General features: G+C 41.9%; 1 protein-coding gene across 1 annotated transcript in view; it reads left to right on the plus strand.

Annotated features, from left to right (window-relative positions):
* The window catches only part of MMRN2 (multimerin 2), a 50,959-nt gene extending 35,289 nt beyond the window's left edge, over positions 1–15,670 (plus strand). The window contains exons 4-7 of the mRNA XM_077823292.1: positions 5,595–5,666; positions 7,808–7,972; positions 10,128–12,065; positions 15,288–15,670. Coding sequence (XP_077679418.1) covers positions 5,595–5,666; positions 7,808–7,972; positions 10,128–12,065; positions 15,288–15,670 — 2,558 coding nt within the window. The remainder of the gene's footprint in view (positions 1–5,594; positions 5,667–7,807; positions 7,973–10,127; positions 12,066–15,287) is intronic.
* The last annotated feature ends 3,044 nt before the right edge of the window (positions 15,671–18,714 follow it).

Genomic DNA, 18,714 nt, shown 5'->3' on the forward strand with positions numbered 1-18,714 from the left:
ACGGTGACGGTGAGCTGAGCGGGCTCCGTGCTTGCTGTGGTATGGCGTCTGCATAGGTAACCAAGGAAAAAAGGTGTGAAACGATTGTCTGCCATTGCTTTCACGGAGGGAGGGAGGGGGGCCTGACGACATTTACCCAAAACCACCTGCGACAATGTTTTTGCCCCACCAGGCATTGGGAACTTAACCCAGAATTCCAATGGGCAGCGGAGACTGCGGGAACTGTGGGATAGCTACCCACAGTGCACCCCTCTGTAAGTCGATGCTAGCCACGGTAGTGAGGACGCACTCTGCAGACCTTATGCGCTTAGTGTGGACATACACAATCGACTGTATAAAATTGGTTTCTAAAAATCGACTTCTATAAAATCGACCTAATATCATAGTGTAGACATACCCTTAGGAACAAGAGATCTAAGCTGAGCAACAGGACTTTATTTTCTGCATTAGACCTTCTGTTAAGGCTTTCATTCCGTTTTAGATTTCTATATTTTTTTTTAAAAGACTGTTACACATCTAAGATGTGAGGCCACTAACATGGCTCATCTTCTCAGGACTTCTATTCCCCTAATCTGCTGCTAGTTTGACATTATTAGTAGCCAAATGGCTGCAAACAGTCATCTAGAAGCCTGCTGTCATGCTCATCACACATGATGAAAGGTCTGTTTGCCACATTTCTACCTCAGTTGAGCCTACAGCAGTCTACCCTGCCAGGACTAAATTCCAAGTGAAGGCTGGTGACTAGGTCAGTTTACAGCAGCAGATCAGTTACTAGAGAGATCATGATGTATTCAATTCCAAACAAAATTAGTGGATCCTATACTCGCTGCCCTCCACAGAATAGGGGAAACTGACAGCTGCCTGGTTGACACAGTAATGCATGGTGGATTAGGTAATATTACCTCACCCACCTAGTCGCTAATATCCTGGGACCAAGATGGCTACAACAACACTGCATACAAAAATGCTTGTTGATCATGCTCAGAAAAGGAGCAAGAAGCCCAAACTACAATATTATTAATTATTATTATTATTAGACAACTTCTCTTTGTAATTAAGGAGGCCACAGTAAGAACAAGTCAAGGAAGGTGAATCCTTATCTCACTCACTTGTCCATCTATTTTGTAATTTAAAATGGAGTTTCTTTTTCCCTTTGTGGAGTTGGCATTTTTTTTTTTTTTTTTTTTGGAGGGCAGATCTAGCCCTCTGTAAAGCACTGCAGATTTTGAAACATATAATACTACTGGCCATTCTTTCATTTATACTGTTAGAAGAAATACCATCAAATGTAGTGCATTTTGTTTGGTAAATGAGCATTACAGAGAAGAGATTAAACACGGCTACCCTCTCTTTAATTTCCCATTTGCACAACAGTATTATGGCTATGTGACAAAGTTCCTCCTCTGCCTTGGTGGGTCCTGCATTTTTTGTTTTTTTTTTTGGCGGATATGCTTGCCTCAGAGGTTCATGGCAGCCCTCAGTCTGGCCACTTCTGCTAGAGGCTCAAACCTGCCATTTACTCAGCTAACCGCATCACTGGCCAGCATGGGGGAAACAGAGAACAATCCCTGCAGTCTCTGTGTCCCACCTAGTGGGTTGGGGACAGGCCAGATCCCTTTCCAAATTAGACCTTCCCTTCTGGTGCTTCTCACAGACCAGGTCAACTCCTCCTGTGTCCGATCAGGAGTTGTGGGGGTGGGGGGAACCCGGGCCCACCCTCTACACCGGGTTCCAGCCCAGGGCCCTGTGGATAGCAGCTGTCTACAATGTCTCCTGTATCAGCTGCATGACAGCTACAACTCCCTGGGCTACTTCCCCATGGCCTTCCCCCAGCACCTTCTTTACCCTCACTGCAGGATCTTCCTCCTGAAGCCTGGTCACGCTTGAACTCTTCACTCCTCCAGCAGCACGCCTTCTCACTCCCTGCTCCTTGCGCACCCCTACCACTAACTGATGGGAGGTCCTTTTTAAACCAGGTGTCCTGATTAGCCTGCCTGGCATAATTGATTCTAGTAAGTTCTTAATTGGCTCCAGGTGTCTTAATTAGCTTGTCTGTCTTAATTGGTTCTAGCAGGTTCTTGACTCCTCTAGGGCAGCCCCTGCTCTAGTCACTCAGGGAACAGAAAACTATTCATCCAGTGGCCAGTATATTTGCCTTCTACCAGACTCCTGTATCCCACTGGTCTGGGTCTGTCAGATATCCCTCCCCACTGCTCAACACCAAGGGGTTGGGAAGCTTGGGATGCCAGACAGTGCACATGTGACAAGCCATCAGCGTTGCTGTGATGGCTCCCTGCTCCGTGTTGCACATGGAACTGGAAAGGTTGGAGGGATAAGAACCACCTGGTCACCCTTGCGTGCTTCTCCTTATTCCGCTGCATCCATTGAAGAGGGGCATGGTCGGTCACGAGGACAAATCTGCCCCCAAGTAGGTAGTAGCGCAACGTTTCCATGGCCCATTTTACAGCAAGGCACACTCTCTCCACCACTGCATATTTTTGTTCCCTTGGAAGGAGTTTCCTACTGAGGTAGAGAATTGAGTGTTCCTCCTCCCTGACCATCTGTGGTAGGACAGCCCGCAACCCTACTTCTGATGCATCCATCTGCAGGATAAATTCCTTGGTGAAATCTGGGGCTATCAGTATGGGGTTACTGCAGAGGGCAGTCTGTAGGTCTGTGAATGCTCTCTCTGCTGCGTCAGACCATCTCACCAGATCAGGTCCACAGGCCTTCACTAGGTCTGTCAGAGGGCTTGCCCTTGTGGGAAAGTGTGGGATAAATAGTCGGTAATACTCCACCACACCTAGGAATGCCCGGACTTGTTTCTTGCGACTTGGTCGGGACCAATTTTGGATGGCCTCTAACTTATTCAGCTGGGTTTTACCAGACCTTTTCCCACAATGTAGCCAAAATATTTGGCCCCTGTAAACCCTACGGCACGCTTGGCAGGGTTTGCTGTAAGGCCAGCTCTCCTGAAGGTATCGAGGACTGCTTCCACCTTCTCTAGGTGGGTTTCCCAGTCTGGGGTATGAATGACCACATCATCCAGTGGCACCTTAGAGACTAACCAATTTATTTGAGCATAAGCTTTTGTGAGCTACAGCTCACTTCATCGGATGCATATTTCCACAGTATGCATCCGATGAAGTGAGCTGTAGCTCACGAAAGCTTATGCTCAAATAAATTGGTTAGTCTCTAAGGTTCCACAAGTACTCCTTTTCTTTTTGTGAATACAGACTAACACGGCTGTTACTCTGAAACACATCATCCAGGTAGGCAGCAGCATAATGATTCTGGGGGCGTAATAGCTTGTCCTCGAGGTGCTGGAAGGTAGCTGGGGCCCCATGTAGTCCAAAAAGGAAGGACAGTATATTGGAAAAGACTTTCTGGTGTAGAGAACGCAGTCTTTTCTTTTGCTTCTTCAGCAAGGGGAATCTGCCAGTACCCCTTTGTCAAGTCTAGGGTAGTCAAGTACCGGGCATTGCCCATACAGTCTACTAGTTTATCTATGCAAGGTATGGGGTACGCATTGAACTGGGATACTTCGTTTAGTTGCTGGAAGTCATTGCAAAACCTTGTGGTGCCATCAGGTTTGGGCACTAACATGATTGGGCTGGACCACTGACTGTGGGATTCTTCACTGATCCCCAACTCCAGCATTTTTTTTACTTCTGCTTTTATTTCCTCTCTTTTGGCTGCTGGCACCTGGTAGGGCCTTATTGTTATTCTGGCCCCAGGGTTCGTGACGATGTGGTGATATGTCTCAGTTGTTCGACCCAGTTTTGTCGAGAACACATCTTGGTTCCAGAAGATCATCTCAGACACCTCATTCGTCTGGTCTGGCGTTAAAGCGGGAGACGCCCTCACCTGTTTGAAGGGTTTCTTTTCTTGGGGTAGGTCTTTTCAGACAGCTGCAGATGCCTTTTTTTTTTTTTTTTTTTCCTAAACACCCTCCTTCTTCCGCCACGTGGTGCACCAGATCCCACTCCTGGCACCAGTGTGACAAAGTTCCTCCTCTGCCTTGGTGGATCCTGCTTTTTTTTTTTTGGCAGATTTGCTTGCCTCAGAGATTCACGGCAGCTCTCAGTTTGGCCATTTCTGCTAGAGGCTCAAACCTGCCGTTCACTCAGCTAACCTCATCACTGGCCAGCATGGGGGAAACGGAAAACAATCCCTGCAGTCTCTGTGTCCCACCTAGTGGGTTGGGGACAGGCCAGATCCCTTTCCAAATTAGACCTTCCCTTCTGGTGTTTCTCACAGACCAGGTCAACTCCTCCTGTGTCTGATCAGGAGTTGCGAGGGTGGGGGGAACCCGGGTCCGCCCTCTACACCGGGTTCCAGCTCAGGGCCCTGTGGATAGCAGCTGTCTACAATGTCTCCTGTATCAGCTGCATGACAGCTACAACTCCCTGGGCTACTTCCCCATTGCCTTCCCCCCAGCACCTTCTTTATCCTCACTGCAGGATCTTCCTCTTGAAGCCTGATCACACTTGTACTCCTCAGTCCTCCAGCAGCATGCCTTCTCACTCCCTGCTCCTTGCATGTCCCCTTCCCCAACTAACTGATAGGAGGTCCTTTTTAAACCAGGTTTCCTGATTAGCCTGCCTGGCATAATTGATTCTAGTAAGTTCTTAATTGGCTTCAGGTGTCTTAATTAGCTTGCCTGTCTTAATTGGTTCTAGCAGGTTCCTGGTTCCTCTAGGGGAACCCCTGCTCTGGTCACTCAGGCAACAGAAAACTTTTCATCAGTAGCCAGTATATTTGCCTTTTACCAGACTCCTGTACCCCACTGGTCTGGGTCTGTCACAGCTGATAGCAACACTGTGCAGGGATTTTTAGTTAACTGTAGTCATAAAAAGGAATTTGCAGAGATTTGGTGGAAGCCACAAAAATACTAGTAATTTGTAGGGATTTAAAAATTTTAAATATATGTAGAACACACAGACATTCCCTCCAAAACTGTTAAAATGTATAAGGCAGGTCCAATTTTCAACCTAAGCTTTTGAACTAAATGTTAACCGTGTACAGTCCTTCCTAGCTCATTTCTTAAAGGTCAATAAATCATGAATAGAATAGATCCACTGAGGTTTTATTATTATTTAAGCAATGCTATAAGCTTGTGGCACTGTAAAATAGGTAACTGTTCCAGTCCAGGAAAAGATTCACTGCCCTGAGGAACTTGTAATCCAAAGGTCTGACCTTGGAGTCTTTATTCATATGGGTGTGGTTGGGATGGGATTTAAATGTACAAGCAATTAAAAAGCAATACAGACTGACGTGTGATATTACAAAGATGAGTGCAGTAACTGGGCAAGTGGGTAGACAGAATAGTTTAATATCTGGAATGCTTCATGGTAGAGGTGGAATTTAATTAACACAGAAAACAAGGGGCAGATCCTTAACATGTAAATTGACATAGCTTCATTGCCTTTAACAGTGCTGTCATAATTACACCAGCTGAAGGTCAGCTTCTATATGTATAAAATGAAAAGAGATCCTTTCTGTTTTGAGTAGTTGACTTGTGTGAAACAACTTACAGAAGGGGGAAAACAGGCTGTGCCATTAATATGCAATTTATCAAATCTCAATTGCAGATCCCAATTTTGTTCCACTGCCAGCTAATCATACAGAAGGACTGGAAGATGGAGAAGCATTCTCAAGCAAAAGTATGTTCCTGAACTTAACTCACTGCTTCACTTCATCTCTTTAATCTCATAAAAACAGATGTATACAATGAGAGGAAGGACTTTTCAGCAGCTGTATACATGCTCTGTGTGGACAATAGCTGTCTATATAGTGAATTTGCTTGCTTTGGGAAAGCCTTTCCCCTTCAGTTGGTGAGAATTCTTTAAGTGTATACATCTTGTTTGTGTTAACCCTGTATAACATTTCTACAAATGATCATGGAAGAAGAGATCGTTTGTTCAGTATAAGATGCTCCCCGACCCTTCAGTGTAAGGGAATCCCCTTTTGTGAGCCTGTAAGTTTGACACAGGATCCTGCCAAGCTTGAGACAAAGTGACCCAGATTTTCAAAATTGGGTACCCCGTTAGACTCCTTTGCCAATAGGTAGGCACCTAAATAAGTAGCCTGCTTTTTTAAAATGTACTGAACACCAGGCAGCTCCCATAGACTTTGGCGCTGTACAAATCATAGAATATCAGGGTTGGAAGGGACCTCAGGAGGTCATCTAGTCCAACCCCTGCTCAAAGCAGGACCAATCCCCAATTTTTGCCCCAGATCCCAAATGGCCCCCTCAAGGATTGAACTCACAACCCTGGGTTTAGCAGGCCAATGCTCAAACCACTGAGCTATCCCTCCTACATACCTGTCCTGAAGTGCTAACTGTCTTTTTGGTCTCTGGCTGCCCTAGACTGACTTGTAATACAAGAATACCCAGGGAAATTAAAGTAACCATGCTACAACTTTGTATCAAATGAGATGAGATTACCAACTAATACAAACAGTTAATTCTTTCACTGTTTTGGGGATTTTAACATGAAATTGCTCATCCTCCAAGGTGAATTCTACCATTGTCAAGAAGTGGAAACCTATCGCTCAGAATACTTATCAGAAAAACAACCCATCAAAATGGTATTTTAGTCATTAATAAAATAGACCTGCCCAAGGCTCTGTTGGCATTACTATGGACTTAGTGCTGTAGAGCCCTACCTCAGTACTCTGTCCTGTCAGTCTGACCACATGTACTGGTTCCTTGTGCCTCTGGGAAATGGTGCAGTTTTTAAGTGCTATTAAATATCTCCTAACAGCTAGCTTTAGGGCAATGTTACAGCCTTGGAAGGCACTGTCCTCTCTCCGACACTGAGCTCAGCTTGCATAAATAGCTGCTGCAAGGAGAGTTGAGAGTATAAAATATTTTTAATGAAGGTGAAGTCAAATAGAGCTGGATTGAAAATATTTTCTCCTCTCCCATGAAAATTTTCACGATTTAAAAAAAGTTCCTGTTCTGCAGTGGGATGAAACAAAGACCTTTTGATATTTTTTGGGAAAAAACCTCCCCACCCCCATCCTTGAATAGCCAGTAGCCTGATGGTTAGGGTTCTAAGCTAGGATGTGGAAGACCCAGGTTCAAATCCTGGCCAAGCAGCTCTTCTATTCTCTTCCCCCCGCCCTCCAGTTTTGACCAGAAATTCTATCTTGGACCTGAGAAACATTCCCAATTAAAAACTGTTTTTTGTCAAAAAATTCCCAACCAGCTCTCCAATTATGTGTGATTTGTAGGTAGACCAACTTTGCTTTCCTTTTAGGGTACATCTGGCACTGCAGTTAGGTGGTGTGATTCCCAGCTTGGATAGACATACATACACTATCCCTGCTTGAACTAGTATGTTAAAATAGCAGCATGGCTGTGATAGCATGGGCACCTAGATTGAGCTGCTGCCTGTGAAGCTGTGGCCATACTGTTATTTTAGTGTGCTAGCTTGACCATATACATCTTCCTGAGCTGGGAATCACATCGTCCAGTTGCAGTGTAGCTGTAACCTTAGGCAACTGACTTGAAAGCTCTTATTCTGCAAGAGATGCTTATGGTGTGGCAGAGGGCTGTCATTATAATACACCCATTGAAATAACTGGGACTACACGTTTACGTGAGCTTATATGTCATGTCCCCAAAAGCCTTTTGTTTATAGAGTCACTGGAAGACTCAAGGATGAATTAAATCTTTACTCGGTGAGTAAGGAATACAGGAGTTGGTACAGAGCCTGCACCCGGTTGGGGTGCACTTTTCACACTGTTGATTGCTGGATATTGTGTGGCTGATCACTTTCTTTCATTTTGCAATTAGTGTTGACATCACTGCAGGCAAAAGAAATTATGAAAACTATTCAGCATCATAAGGGACTTCTGGAAGATCTTCAGAATGATATTCATCAGTCAGCCGGAGATTTACAGAATCTACTTGAAAACAACATTACCACCATGACGTTAAAACTGAACCTGAGTAAATCTGGTGAGAGGATTGGCACAGATACATCAGTGTTCAAGCTGGCATTGTAGATTCATATATACCAGAAAGAAAATCTAGAAACTAGAACCTGGTATTCTGTAGGGCTTTACTTCAATTTTTAGGATGTATCTGCACTCCAGAGATATGATTGCAGCATGTGGAGACATACTTGTGTTAGCTTTGATTGAACTATCTCAAACTATAGCAGTGAAGTTTTGGCGGCACAGACTAGATGCTTGAGTACAGACCCAATGTCCCGGGCAGGTTTGTCCACAGTTTCATTGCTAATGGTACTTGTGCTAGTTAGATCAAAGGTCACTAAAAAGGTATACTATATATCTATATATAAAGGTATATCTACATATGCTGCAATCACACCTCTGATTAAAAAATGGACTTGCTTAGAGTGAGCCAAATCCAGATATGGGGTAAATGAGAGCAATTCCCCTGGAAGTCGCTGAGTCAAATTACCCTGTGACAAATTGGGGTGTAAAGTGGGTGTAAACCATAGCATAGTTTAAATTGAATTTATTTGGCATAACTTAATATAATTTACATGCCACAATGGCTGAAGAATGAGTATCAGGAAAAGCAATTCACTGTGTAAGAGAAAGCAGGCTCCTTACATTTACTTGTTAATTTCTTTTCCCGTTGTGCCCTTCACCTTCCTCCCTTTATTGTGTAAGTTTTTGCACAGCCATTGCACACACATTATACTGAATTCAAGATTGGTGGAAGTTACATAAGAGTGAGTGTCTGAATTCTCCAAACCAGCCTGTACTCCATACATACTTTTCACTGCTGAATTTGGCCTACTAGTGAACCATGGGTTCTGAGAACCTGGTTCCTTAATGAGAAAGGATCAGTGTTTGAGTTGGTTACCATCAAGTACAGAGAAGATATCACATACCGTTATAGGTAACTTTGCAGATGCTGCCTAGGCCCAGTGTAATATTTAAGTTTGAGTATCCCTTTGTGTTTGTTATTAAAGTCATTTTAGGTTATTCTGTCCCTAAATTTTCAGATTTCAGTGTGTTGTATAATTTTGTATTTGATATAGTTGCATGGTAAGTATCAGAGGGGAAGGCATTATGGAATTGTGGGATACACATAGTAACTTGTGGGGGCATTGCTAAAATGGCCAGTTGAGAAATTATCATCATAAATTCAGAGTTAACATGCTTCTTAGATGAACAGGGGCACTTCACACTTCTCAGAGCTATTGTTTCAAAGTGGCTGCAGGCTCAGAAAGACAACACTGTATTGACTTATGCTCAGTTTAAATGAGAAGATTATTTTTCCAACCATAAGTAAGGCTATGTTTTAGTCACGGGTATTTTTAGTAAAAGTCATGGGCAGTAAACAAAAATTCACAGTCCGTGACCTGTTCATGACTTGTACTATATACCCCTAACTAAAACTAGGGTGCTCTCGGGTAGGGGTTAGCCAGGGGTGCTGCGAATGCTCTGAGGGGGAGGGTGGTCAGGGACTCTCACTTGGTACTGAGGGTCAGGATTGGTAGGGCAAGCAAGCTCCCTACCCAGGTCCACATGGTTCCCCGGAAGCACTGACATGTCCCTCGACTCCTAGGTGGAGGCACAGCCAGGGGGATCCGCACACTGCCCCCACCAGACATGGTGCCACTTTCAGGGAGCCCCCCGACATAAGTGCCGTGCATAACCCTCACCCCATCTCTCACCCCAAGCTCCTGCCCCAGCCCTGAGCCCCATCCTACTCCCAAAATCCTGCTGCTGCGGGGGGAAGGGGGGGACACAGTGGCCCAAGACTGCCCCTGCAGTGGTCAGTGCAGCTGGCCATGGGGCTGCCTGAGCTGCTTCCAGTCAGCTGCACTAGCCACTGCAAAAGTCGTGGAAGTCTGAGAAAGTCACAGAATCCTTGACCTCTGTGACAGACTCACAGCTTTAGACATAAGTATTACAAGCTTAATTCTCTTTTAAAGGAAAGTTTAGATTTTGGGGGGATATTGTGGCAGTCACCACAGAAAAACACTTAGCCAGTGACCTGGAGGTACTTGTCCAAATCTGGTCCCAGCCTGGAAAGGTTTATTTTCCCAAAATGTCATTTAAATATTCCCTTTTAGTTTTATAGGAATATTTTTCTTAGATTGTGTGTTGTACAATTTAATTCTGTGTTACAGAACTGCCTGAAAGGCTCCTTCAGCAAATGTTGTTTCCCCATGTGGAGAGTTTCCTGAGGGAACATTTTAACCCAATGTGGGCAAGCTTCAATAAAAGCTTACAGAACCTCTCCAGCATGGTAAGAAACTTGTCCAAGGATGTGGAGGCCAACCAAAAAAGCATAGAGAAATTCCAAGAAAGCACCGTGCCCAAGAAGGAATTCCAGGAGCTAGGAACTAAGTTTGAATCAAAAATTCAAGAAAATGTAGTGAGAGTGGACCAGCTGAAAAGCGAAATAGGCAATCATCTACACATGCAGCAGACTATCATTCACTATAATCTCACCATGATCAAGGCAGATACTGATATGAAGCTTAAGAGGTATCATAAGATACAGCAGTCCCATTTATTAGCTTTGAATAGTAGCATGACAGACATGAAACAAGAAAAAGAAAACCTTGAAGATGAACTTGAGACTTTGAACAGAAACTTAACAGGACTCTCTTTATATTGTGGCAACAAAGATGAAGCTACCTGGCTATCCATCAGGCAACTCAATGAGACCTTGATAGGGCATGCAAAGCAGCTTAAAGAACTGTACATGGAGTCAGATGTGGCCTTTGAGGATATTACTGTTTTAGATAAATGGGTTAAGGATTTAAAAGCCAAGTCAAAGCATGAATCAGAGGAGTTTAGAGTAGCCTTAATGGAGAAATCACTTATTATTGAAGAGAACAAAGAATCTCTGCAAAGACAGATATTGGAGCTGAACTATACCCTCTCAAATCTTCAAGAAAGCCACTGGGATCTATTGAAGTACATGAGAGAGTGCAATTGTGAGAAAATATCTTCTGACATTGACATACTGGAAGAAGATCAAAAGAATATCACCCATTCCCTAGAGAATATCCAGCTAAACTTAAAGGAAGTGCAACACCTTGAGACGTCTTCCAAGGATCTCTTGAGGAGTGAAATTGAAGAGCTGTCCACGGCTATTCATTCTATCCATCAGTCTCTTGGTTATCAACAAGACCAAAGCAGACAACTGATGGACAGCATGTCTCATCTTAAATCACAGATTAAGATTTTGTCAGAAGATATTGGCTTCCTGAAGAAGAAAGATGAGGAAATTCACGGCCACATCAAGTATCTCAATAGCTCTTTCAATTCTCTTTTGGAAGATGCAATGCGGCATGAAACAGCACTAGAGGCCTTGTTGGGAGCAGAAATTATGGAGGTCTTGTCTGAAGAAAACCCTAACACCTTAATATCATCAGTAGCTCAACTGCAAGAAGCTCTCAGACACACCTCAGATAAACTCAAAGAGCAAAATGTGACTTTAGAATACCTTACAAAAAGATTTAATTTCCTGGAGATGGGTCGTGAGAGTAACCATGATATTCAGAATGTCCCTGAACATCCCGAACATAAAAAGCAAACAAAACACACTCTGGAGGAAGTCAGGAGCCCACACAGCAATGTAGAACATATGGAGCCTAACCATGAGGCTTCCAGGGATGACAGTGTGAATAATCCAGCATATAATGATATCATGACTCTAAAAAAAGAGATCAAACATCTAAGTATGGACATTAAGAGGCATCAGTCATGGAGGGACGATAACAATAACTGCTGCAATCATACTGTAGTAAATCTAGTGGAACCACTCAGCATTTCAGTGAAGATTCTGAGGGCAGATTTAGCAATCACCAAACAGAGTTTTGAGGACCATCTACAGATTTTTCAAAAACTATTTGGAAGGAGTGAAGAATTAGTTGCCTCAAACATAAGTCTGGACATTACAAAGATTCAGTCAATGATGACCAAAAAGATGAGGAGGCAGCAAAAAGGTCATGAGAAGCAAAAAGGGAGAGACAAGAAACAGACTGCTGAGAACAGAGAACACATGCAAACTATAAATGGAAGAAATAAACTAGTGGCTGAGCTTTTGGAAAAAGGTACGTTCTCCCCCTCCCCATGCTGTAGCTTGTTTCTGAGCCTCACAGCACACTTCAGGTGCATGGTATATATAGTGTGGGAGCTGGTCAGTGACTCAGTACAATCCAAGATTTGACATTGCATTTGGCTCCTTGGCTGGTATAAAGTCAGTGGCTGGTATGAAGTGGCTGGTATAAAGTCAGTGGAGTTACAGATTTACAATAGCTGGGTAACTGGCCCTTAACATTTTAAAAGCTCCATGTTTTGCTTGCAATTGCTGATGATTACTTAATTTTTTTTTTGTTCTGAGTCAGGATGAGGCTGCTGGGTCTCCAAGCATTGGCTCAGTCTCCATCATTATTTGAGTTTGGGAGGAACAGAAAGGGCCAAATCCTGTTCATCTTGCTAACAGGAACAGGCACATTAACTTAATTGGGTAACTTGAGTAAGCAAAGTGGAAAAGCTTGGGTCCAAAGGAAGCATATGTTTAATATGCTGTACTTTATGTGTTTTAATTTCATACCTCTAGTTGATTCACCAAAACTTCCCTGTTTCTCCCCATGTAGACAAGCTCTGAATGGGACCTAAGATTCTTGTCACTTAAAATGTGTTGTTTACTGACTGCTTTTGGCACTGATTCTGTAAGTTCCTTTCTATCATGCCTCACTGCAGTGCCCTCTGCTGGTAAGAAGAATTTCTTTAAAGATTCATAGACTGAGCCCAGAAGGGACCATTTCTGATAATTTAGTCTAACCTTTTGCATAGCATAGACCATAGAATTTTGCCCAGTAGTGCCTGAATCAAGACTAGAAACTTTTGATTGAGCTAGAGTATATCTTTTAAAAAGACATCCAAATCTTGATGGAGAGTCCGTCAGATCCCTAGGTAAATTATTCTAATGATTAATTACCCTCACTGTTAAAAATGTGTACCTTATTTCCAGTCTGAATTCGGCTTCCATCTATTTAATCTTGTTATTCCTTTATCTGCTAAACTAAAGATCACCATCAGAAATCTTTTCCCTGTTTATGTAGTCAGACCATCTTCAAGTCATTTCTTAAACTTCTTTTTGATAAACTACAGAGATTGTGCTTCTGAAGTCTTTTACCGCAAAGCACGTTTTCCAGACCTCAGATTATTCTTGTGTCTTTTCTGAATATTTTTCAATTTTTTAAAACATCCTTTTTAACGTGTGGACACCAGAACTGGAGACTGTATTCCAGAAATGGTCTCACCACTGCCATATACAAAGGTAATACAAACTCCCTGCTTTAATTTGATAATCTTTTACAAGAAAAGACTTAAAATAAGGCACTGCTTTAAGATATATGGTTTGGCATTATTTTATCTAGAATTATGGAAACACCTATTGCATGTATATAGAATCACAGAAGATTAGGGTTGGAAGAGACCTCAGGAAGTCATCTAGTCCAACCCCCTGCTCAAAGCAGGGCCAATCCCAACTAAATCATCTCAGCCAGGGCTTTGTCAAGCCGGGCCTTAAAAACCTCTAAGGACGGAGATTCCACCACCTCCCTAGGTAACGCATTCCAGTGCTTCACCACCCTCCTAGTGAAATAGCTTTTCCTCATATCCAATCTAGGCCTCCCCCACTGCGACTTGAGACCATTGCTTCTTGTTTTGTCATCTGCCACCACTGAACAGCCTAGCTCCATCCTCTTTGGAACCCCCCTTCAGGTAGTTGAAGGCTGCTATCAAATCCCCCCCACTCTTCCCTTCTGCAGATTAAATAAGTCGAGTTCCCTCAGCCGCTCCTCATAAGTCATGTGCCCCAGTCCCCAATCATTTTCATTGCCCTCTGCTGGACTCTCCAATTTGTCCACATCCTTTCTGCAGTGGGGGGGTCCAAAACTGGACACAATACTCCAGATGTGGCCTCACCAGTGCCAAATAGAGGGGAATAATCACTTCCGTCGATCTGCTGGCAATGCTCTACTAATGCAACCCAATACGCTGTTAGCTTTCTTGGCAACAAGGGCACATATCCAGCTTCTCGTCCACTGTAATCCCCAGGTCCTTTTCTTCAGAACTGCCACTTAGCCAGTTGGTCCCCAGCCTGTAGCAACACATGGGATTCTTCCATCTTAAGTGCAGGACTCTGCACTTGTCCTTGTTGAACCTCATCAGATTTCTTTTAGCCCAATCCTCCAATTTCTCTAGGTCACTCTGGACCCTATCCCTACCCTCCAGCATATCTACCTCTCACCCAAGCTTAGTTGCACTCTCCGCAAGTTCGTGGATGACATCCATCCCATCATCCAGATCATTAATGAAAATGTTGAACAAAACCAGCCCCAGGACCAACCCCTGGGGCACTCCGCTTGATGCTGGGTGCCAACTAGACATCAAGCCGTTGATCACTACCTGATGATCTAGCCAGCTTTCTATCCACCTTATAGTCCATTCATCCAATCCATACTTTTTAAACTTGCTGGCAAGAATACTGTGGGAGACTGTATCAAAAGCTTTGCTAAAGTCAAGATATATTATGTCCACCGCTTTCCCCATGTCCACAGAGTCAGTTATCTCATTATAGAAGGCAATCAGGTTAGTCAGGCATGACTTGCCCTTGGTGAATCCATGCTGACTGTTCCTGGTCTCCCCCATGAACTCTGGTCTTTTTATGTACTTCTACTCTATACCATACAGATTAACAGATTTCATGGGGGAGACCAGCATTTCTCTTGCTCTTGTAGCTAGATCGGCTCAGCAATGCTGATGGTAGCAAAAAACTAGTTATTTGTTTTACAGTAACATCTAGAAGCCTCAACCAAGATTGGGGCCTTACTGTGCCAGGCATTGTATAAACACACAATGAGCACACAGTTGAAACAGAGACAAAGAGTAGGAGTGGAAGCAGAGATGCAGAGAGGTAAAGTGACTTGCCAAAAGTTTCACAGCAGACCCAAGAATAGAACCTAGGTCTTGTGACCCACTAGTCCAGTGCCCTACCCACTAGAACATGGTGCCTCATTAAATCAAACGGAGATGATTCCTAAGACCCAAAGGAAGCAGATATAGATATAATACTGTTGAGCCATTTTGATTCCCATTGTGAGCACAATCTTATTTTAAATATTTACATTTAATAAGGTAAGTTAACACAAATATATATGTGGCAATCATAATTACAAGCTTTATTCCACTACCTACCTATGGGGAGCAAGCACAGAAAGAGTTGCTGTATTGTTAAAACTGTTCCTCTCCCTGTGTTGTTCTAGATTCATCAGTGGCATTCTACGTTGGATTCTCTGAAGAATGGGATGAAATAAAAGCATTGAGATTTAATGAAACATACCTTAATTATGGTAACAGCTATTTCCCCGAACAGGGCTACTTCAAAGCACCTCAAAATGGTGTCTACATGTTTGTCATCAATGTGAAGTTTAGTGCAGGACCTGCACTAGGCCAGCTGGTTTTTAGCCATGGGAACAGAATGACTCTGTCAAGTACTCAGGAGTCAACTGGAAGCTCTGAGACCACTTTTGCTATGGCAGAGCTGAAGAAGGAGGAGAGAGTGTGGTTTGAACTGCTGCAGGGCTCTATAGTGAAACGTAGCCCACCTGGAACAACCATGGGTGGATTTCTAATATTTAAAACTTGAAGTGTGCCATTGTTCATTAGTCAACATTTTTCCACAGATACAGTGGACCATCAATTACTGCCTGATCTGTGATTTGTGTGCATGTAAATTCTGTTGCGTGTGTTTAACATAGCACTCTTAGATTTACCAGCACGTTCCTTTCTAGACATATTTGGTTTTTGATTACTTAAAGCATCACATAGAATTCAGAGAAATGGAATTTTATTAAGTTTCTTCTGTGTGATAAATGTCTCATGCTCTATCTCCCCTCATAGACATGATAGCAGGGCCACCTCCTCCCTCCCCACTGAATAACCTCCCAGTGGCAGCTCTAGCAATTAATTAGACTGAAAAGCCATATTAATAAAGAATATTGCTTTAGCTATTTTTGATGCAGTTTAACATCTGTAGATGACAATCCCAAAACATCTAGCCTGCCTGCTCTCTGCAGACCACTAGTGACCTAGTGATAGTTTGTGAACCACCGAACCCAATTCAGCAAAGTGCTTAAGCATATACTTAACTTTAAGAATGTGAAGAGTCCCAGTTAATGCAATGGGATGCCTCCTGTGCTTCAAGTTACACACACAAGTAAATCTTTACAGCCTTAGATAGGCACTGCTGTCTCAGTTTTCTAGGCACTTGGTCATGATCTAACTGAATTGTAAAGCTAATTTTAATGTGATGCTATCAAACTGATATAGGCTCAAATTTCTGTTTTAGTGGAAAAAACAGGTTAAGTGATATATTGACAGTAATAAAATGTCAACGAAACATTTTTTTTACATTTAAAATCATGCTTCTGCAGCGTTTGCAACCGAAAAGTTCCAGCACTCTGCTAATGGTACACAACAAAAAGTTAAACTGACTAATCTATTGTCATTAGCTCACTTGAATGGAATGCAAAAGGTAAGTTAGAGTTGAGGGAAATTCTGAGATTTCAAAATTTGGTTTCATCCTGAATTGGGATGAAAAGTCAAATCTCTGATTTTTACATATACTACTTCATTTTGATAAGGTCAAAATGTTTTGGCTTTTACATTATAAATATAATATATAAATCAAAATGATGAAATTGAAGTGCAACATTTCAAACTTATAAAAACAAAATGTTTAAAAAATTCTGACAAAATGGATACATCCCCCTCAAAACACAGATTTAGTCAAATCAGCATTTTCCGATGGTAAACTGTTCCATTGGAAAAATTTTGACCAGCTCTAGTTGTGAGCATTAAACTAAAGAATTACTAAAAACATGTATTGCTCTTCAAACCTTAATTTTATAGCTGACTGTGCCCTTTGCAGTGAAGATTGGATGTACCAGTTCGTAACATGTAGAATAATCACATGAAAGCATTCCTTTGCACCATTGCCTCTGCATGTTTCTTGGAATACGGCAAACCAGAAAGTCAGCAGTTTTAACTGTTTATAAATTAACTCACTGGTGGGATTGTAAACATCTCTCTGTTCTGCGGTCTCCAATACACTGAAGACTGAAAATACACCATTTATTCTGCACTTTTGACAAGTAACGTAATCTCATTTTTGTGCACAATACTGCTTGAATATTTTGAGCTGGGGGGAGGAAAGAGTACAAGAAAACCAAGATGGGGTGTGAAAGTGCAAAGGGAGACAAAAGCATCAGTGACAGGGCTGGTATCTTTTAGTTAGACCATAAAATCAGGTGACCCAGACACTTTTAATGAAGTAGATTCAAGTCTCCTTTCTATCCCACTCATCATCTCCAGCAGTGATATGGCTTAGAGAAACCAGGTAAAATCCCGGCCTCATTGAAGTCAATGGGAGCTTCGACAATGACTTCAGTTGAGTCACAATTTTACATGAGTTATTCAAAGTGTATTTGTCCACATGTACAATAAATTTTTCAGAGACATTATTGTCTATGATTGCCAAGCTTCACAGTGCCTGACATGCTTTTTAAAATTCTTAAGTATTAAAGCAAATTTTTGCTGACCGTAAAAAGTTTAATTATATTTAAGTTCTAAGGGTGGCCAAAAAACTTATACCAAAAATATAAGAGTTCTATAACTATTATTGGCAAGGGATAATATTAGTAAGGGGATAAATTAATATTCTTTAGGTTATATCAGTTATGCCAACATTTTGCCAAAAGGAGTCTCAAAACTTTAAAATATAATACCAATATGTGGCCAAAAGGCCAAATACCATGGGGGAGAAGTTACAACTGATTAATCAAAACAAAATTAAAATAATTCATCAAAAATTTCACTGAAACACAGCCTCTTCATCCTGCCTTTCAATACTATTCACAAACAAAACACAATCTCACTCTAGCCAACATTAATGCCATGTGGTAAAACAGAACAGATTAAGTATCAACCACAGTACAATAGCTACAGCTCATTAAAAACCAAAGATATTGGCAACATATCTAGGCACTTTCCAGCACTACATTTCTATGATTCTATATTTCAAGGTACCATAAATATTAGCTGTTAAAAAGGACAATTCTATTTGAGATATAAACTGTTGCTCCTTGGACTGATGAAAATGTCCAGAGGGACTCAGTTTTAAGTATTATATCTCACTGGCCACTTTTGGAACCCATAGGACAAGAGTTTACTACTATAAACTTCACTCAAGTAAAAATAAAAAATTATAATTGGCTTTCTAATTAATATTATTTGTAGGGCTGTCAAACAATTACAAAAATTAATCACGATTAATCGTGCTGTTAAACAATAGAATACCATTTATTTAAATATTTTTGAATGTTTTTTACATTTTCAAATATATTGATTTCAATTACAACACAGAATACAAAGTGTACAGTGCTCACTTTATATTTATTTTTGATTACAAATATTTGCACTGTAAAAAACAAAAGCAACAGTATTTTCAATTCACCTAATATAAGTACTGTAGTGCACTCTCTATCATAAAGAAAAGGAGTACATGTGGCACCTTAGAGACTAACAAATTTATTTAAGCATAAGCTTTTGTAAGCTACTCAATTTGTTAGTCTCTAAGGTGCCACAAGTACTTCTTTTCTTTTTGCGAATACAGACTAACACGGCTGCTAC

The sequence above is a fragment of the Eretmochelys imbricata genome, chromosome 7 (assembly GCF_965152235.1).
Source record: "Eretmochelys imbricata isolate rEreImb1 chromosome 7, rEreImb1.hap1, whole genome shotgun sequence".
Taxonomy (NCBI): Eukaryota; Metazoa; Chordata; order Testudines; family Cheloniidae; genus Eretmochelys; species Eretmochelys imbricata.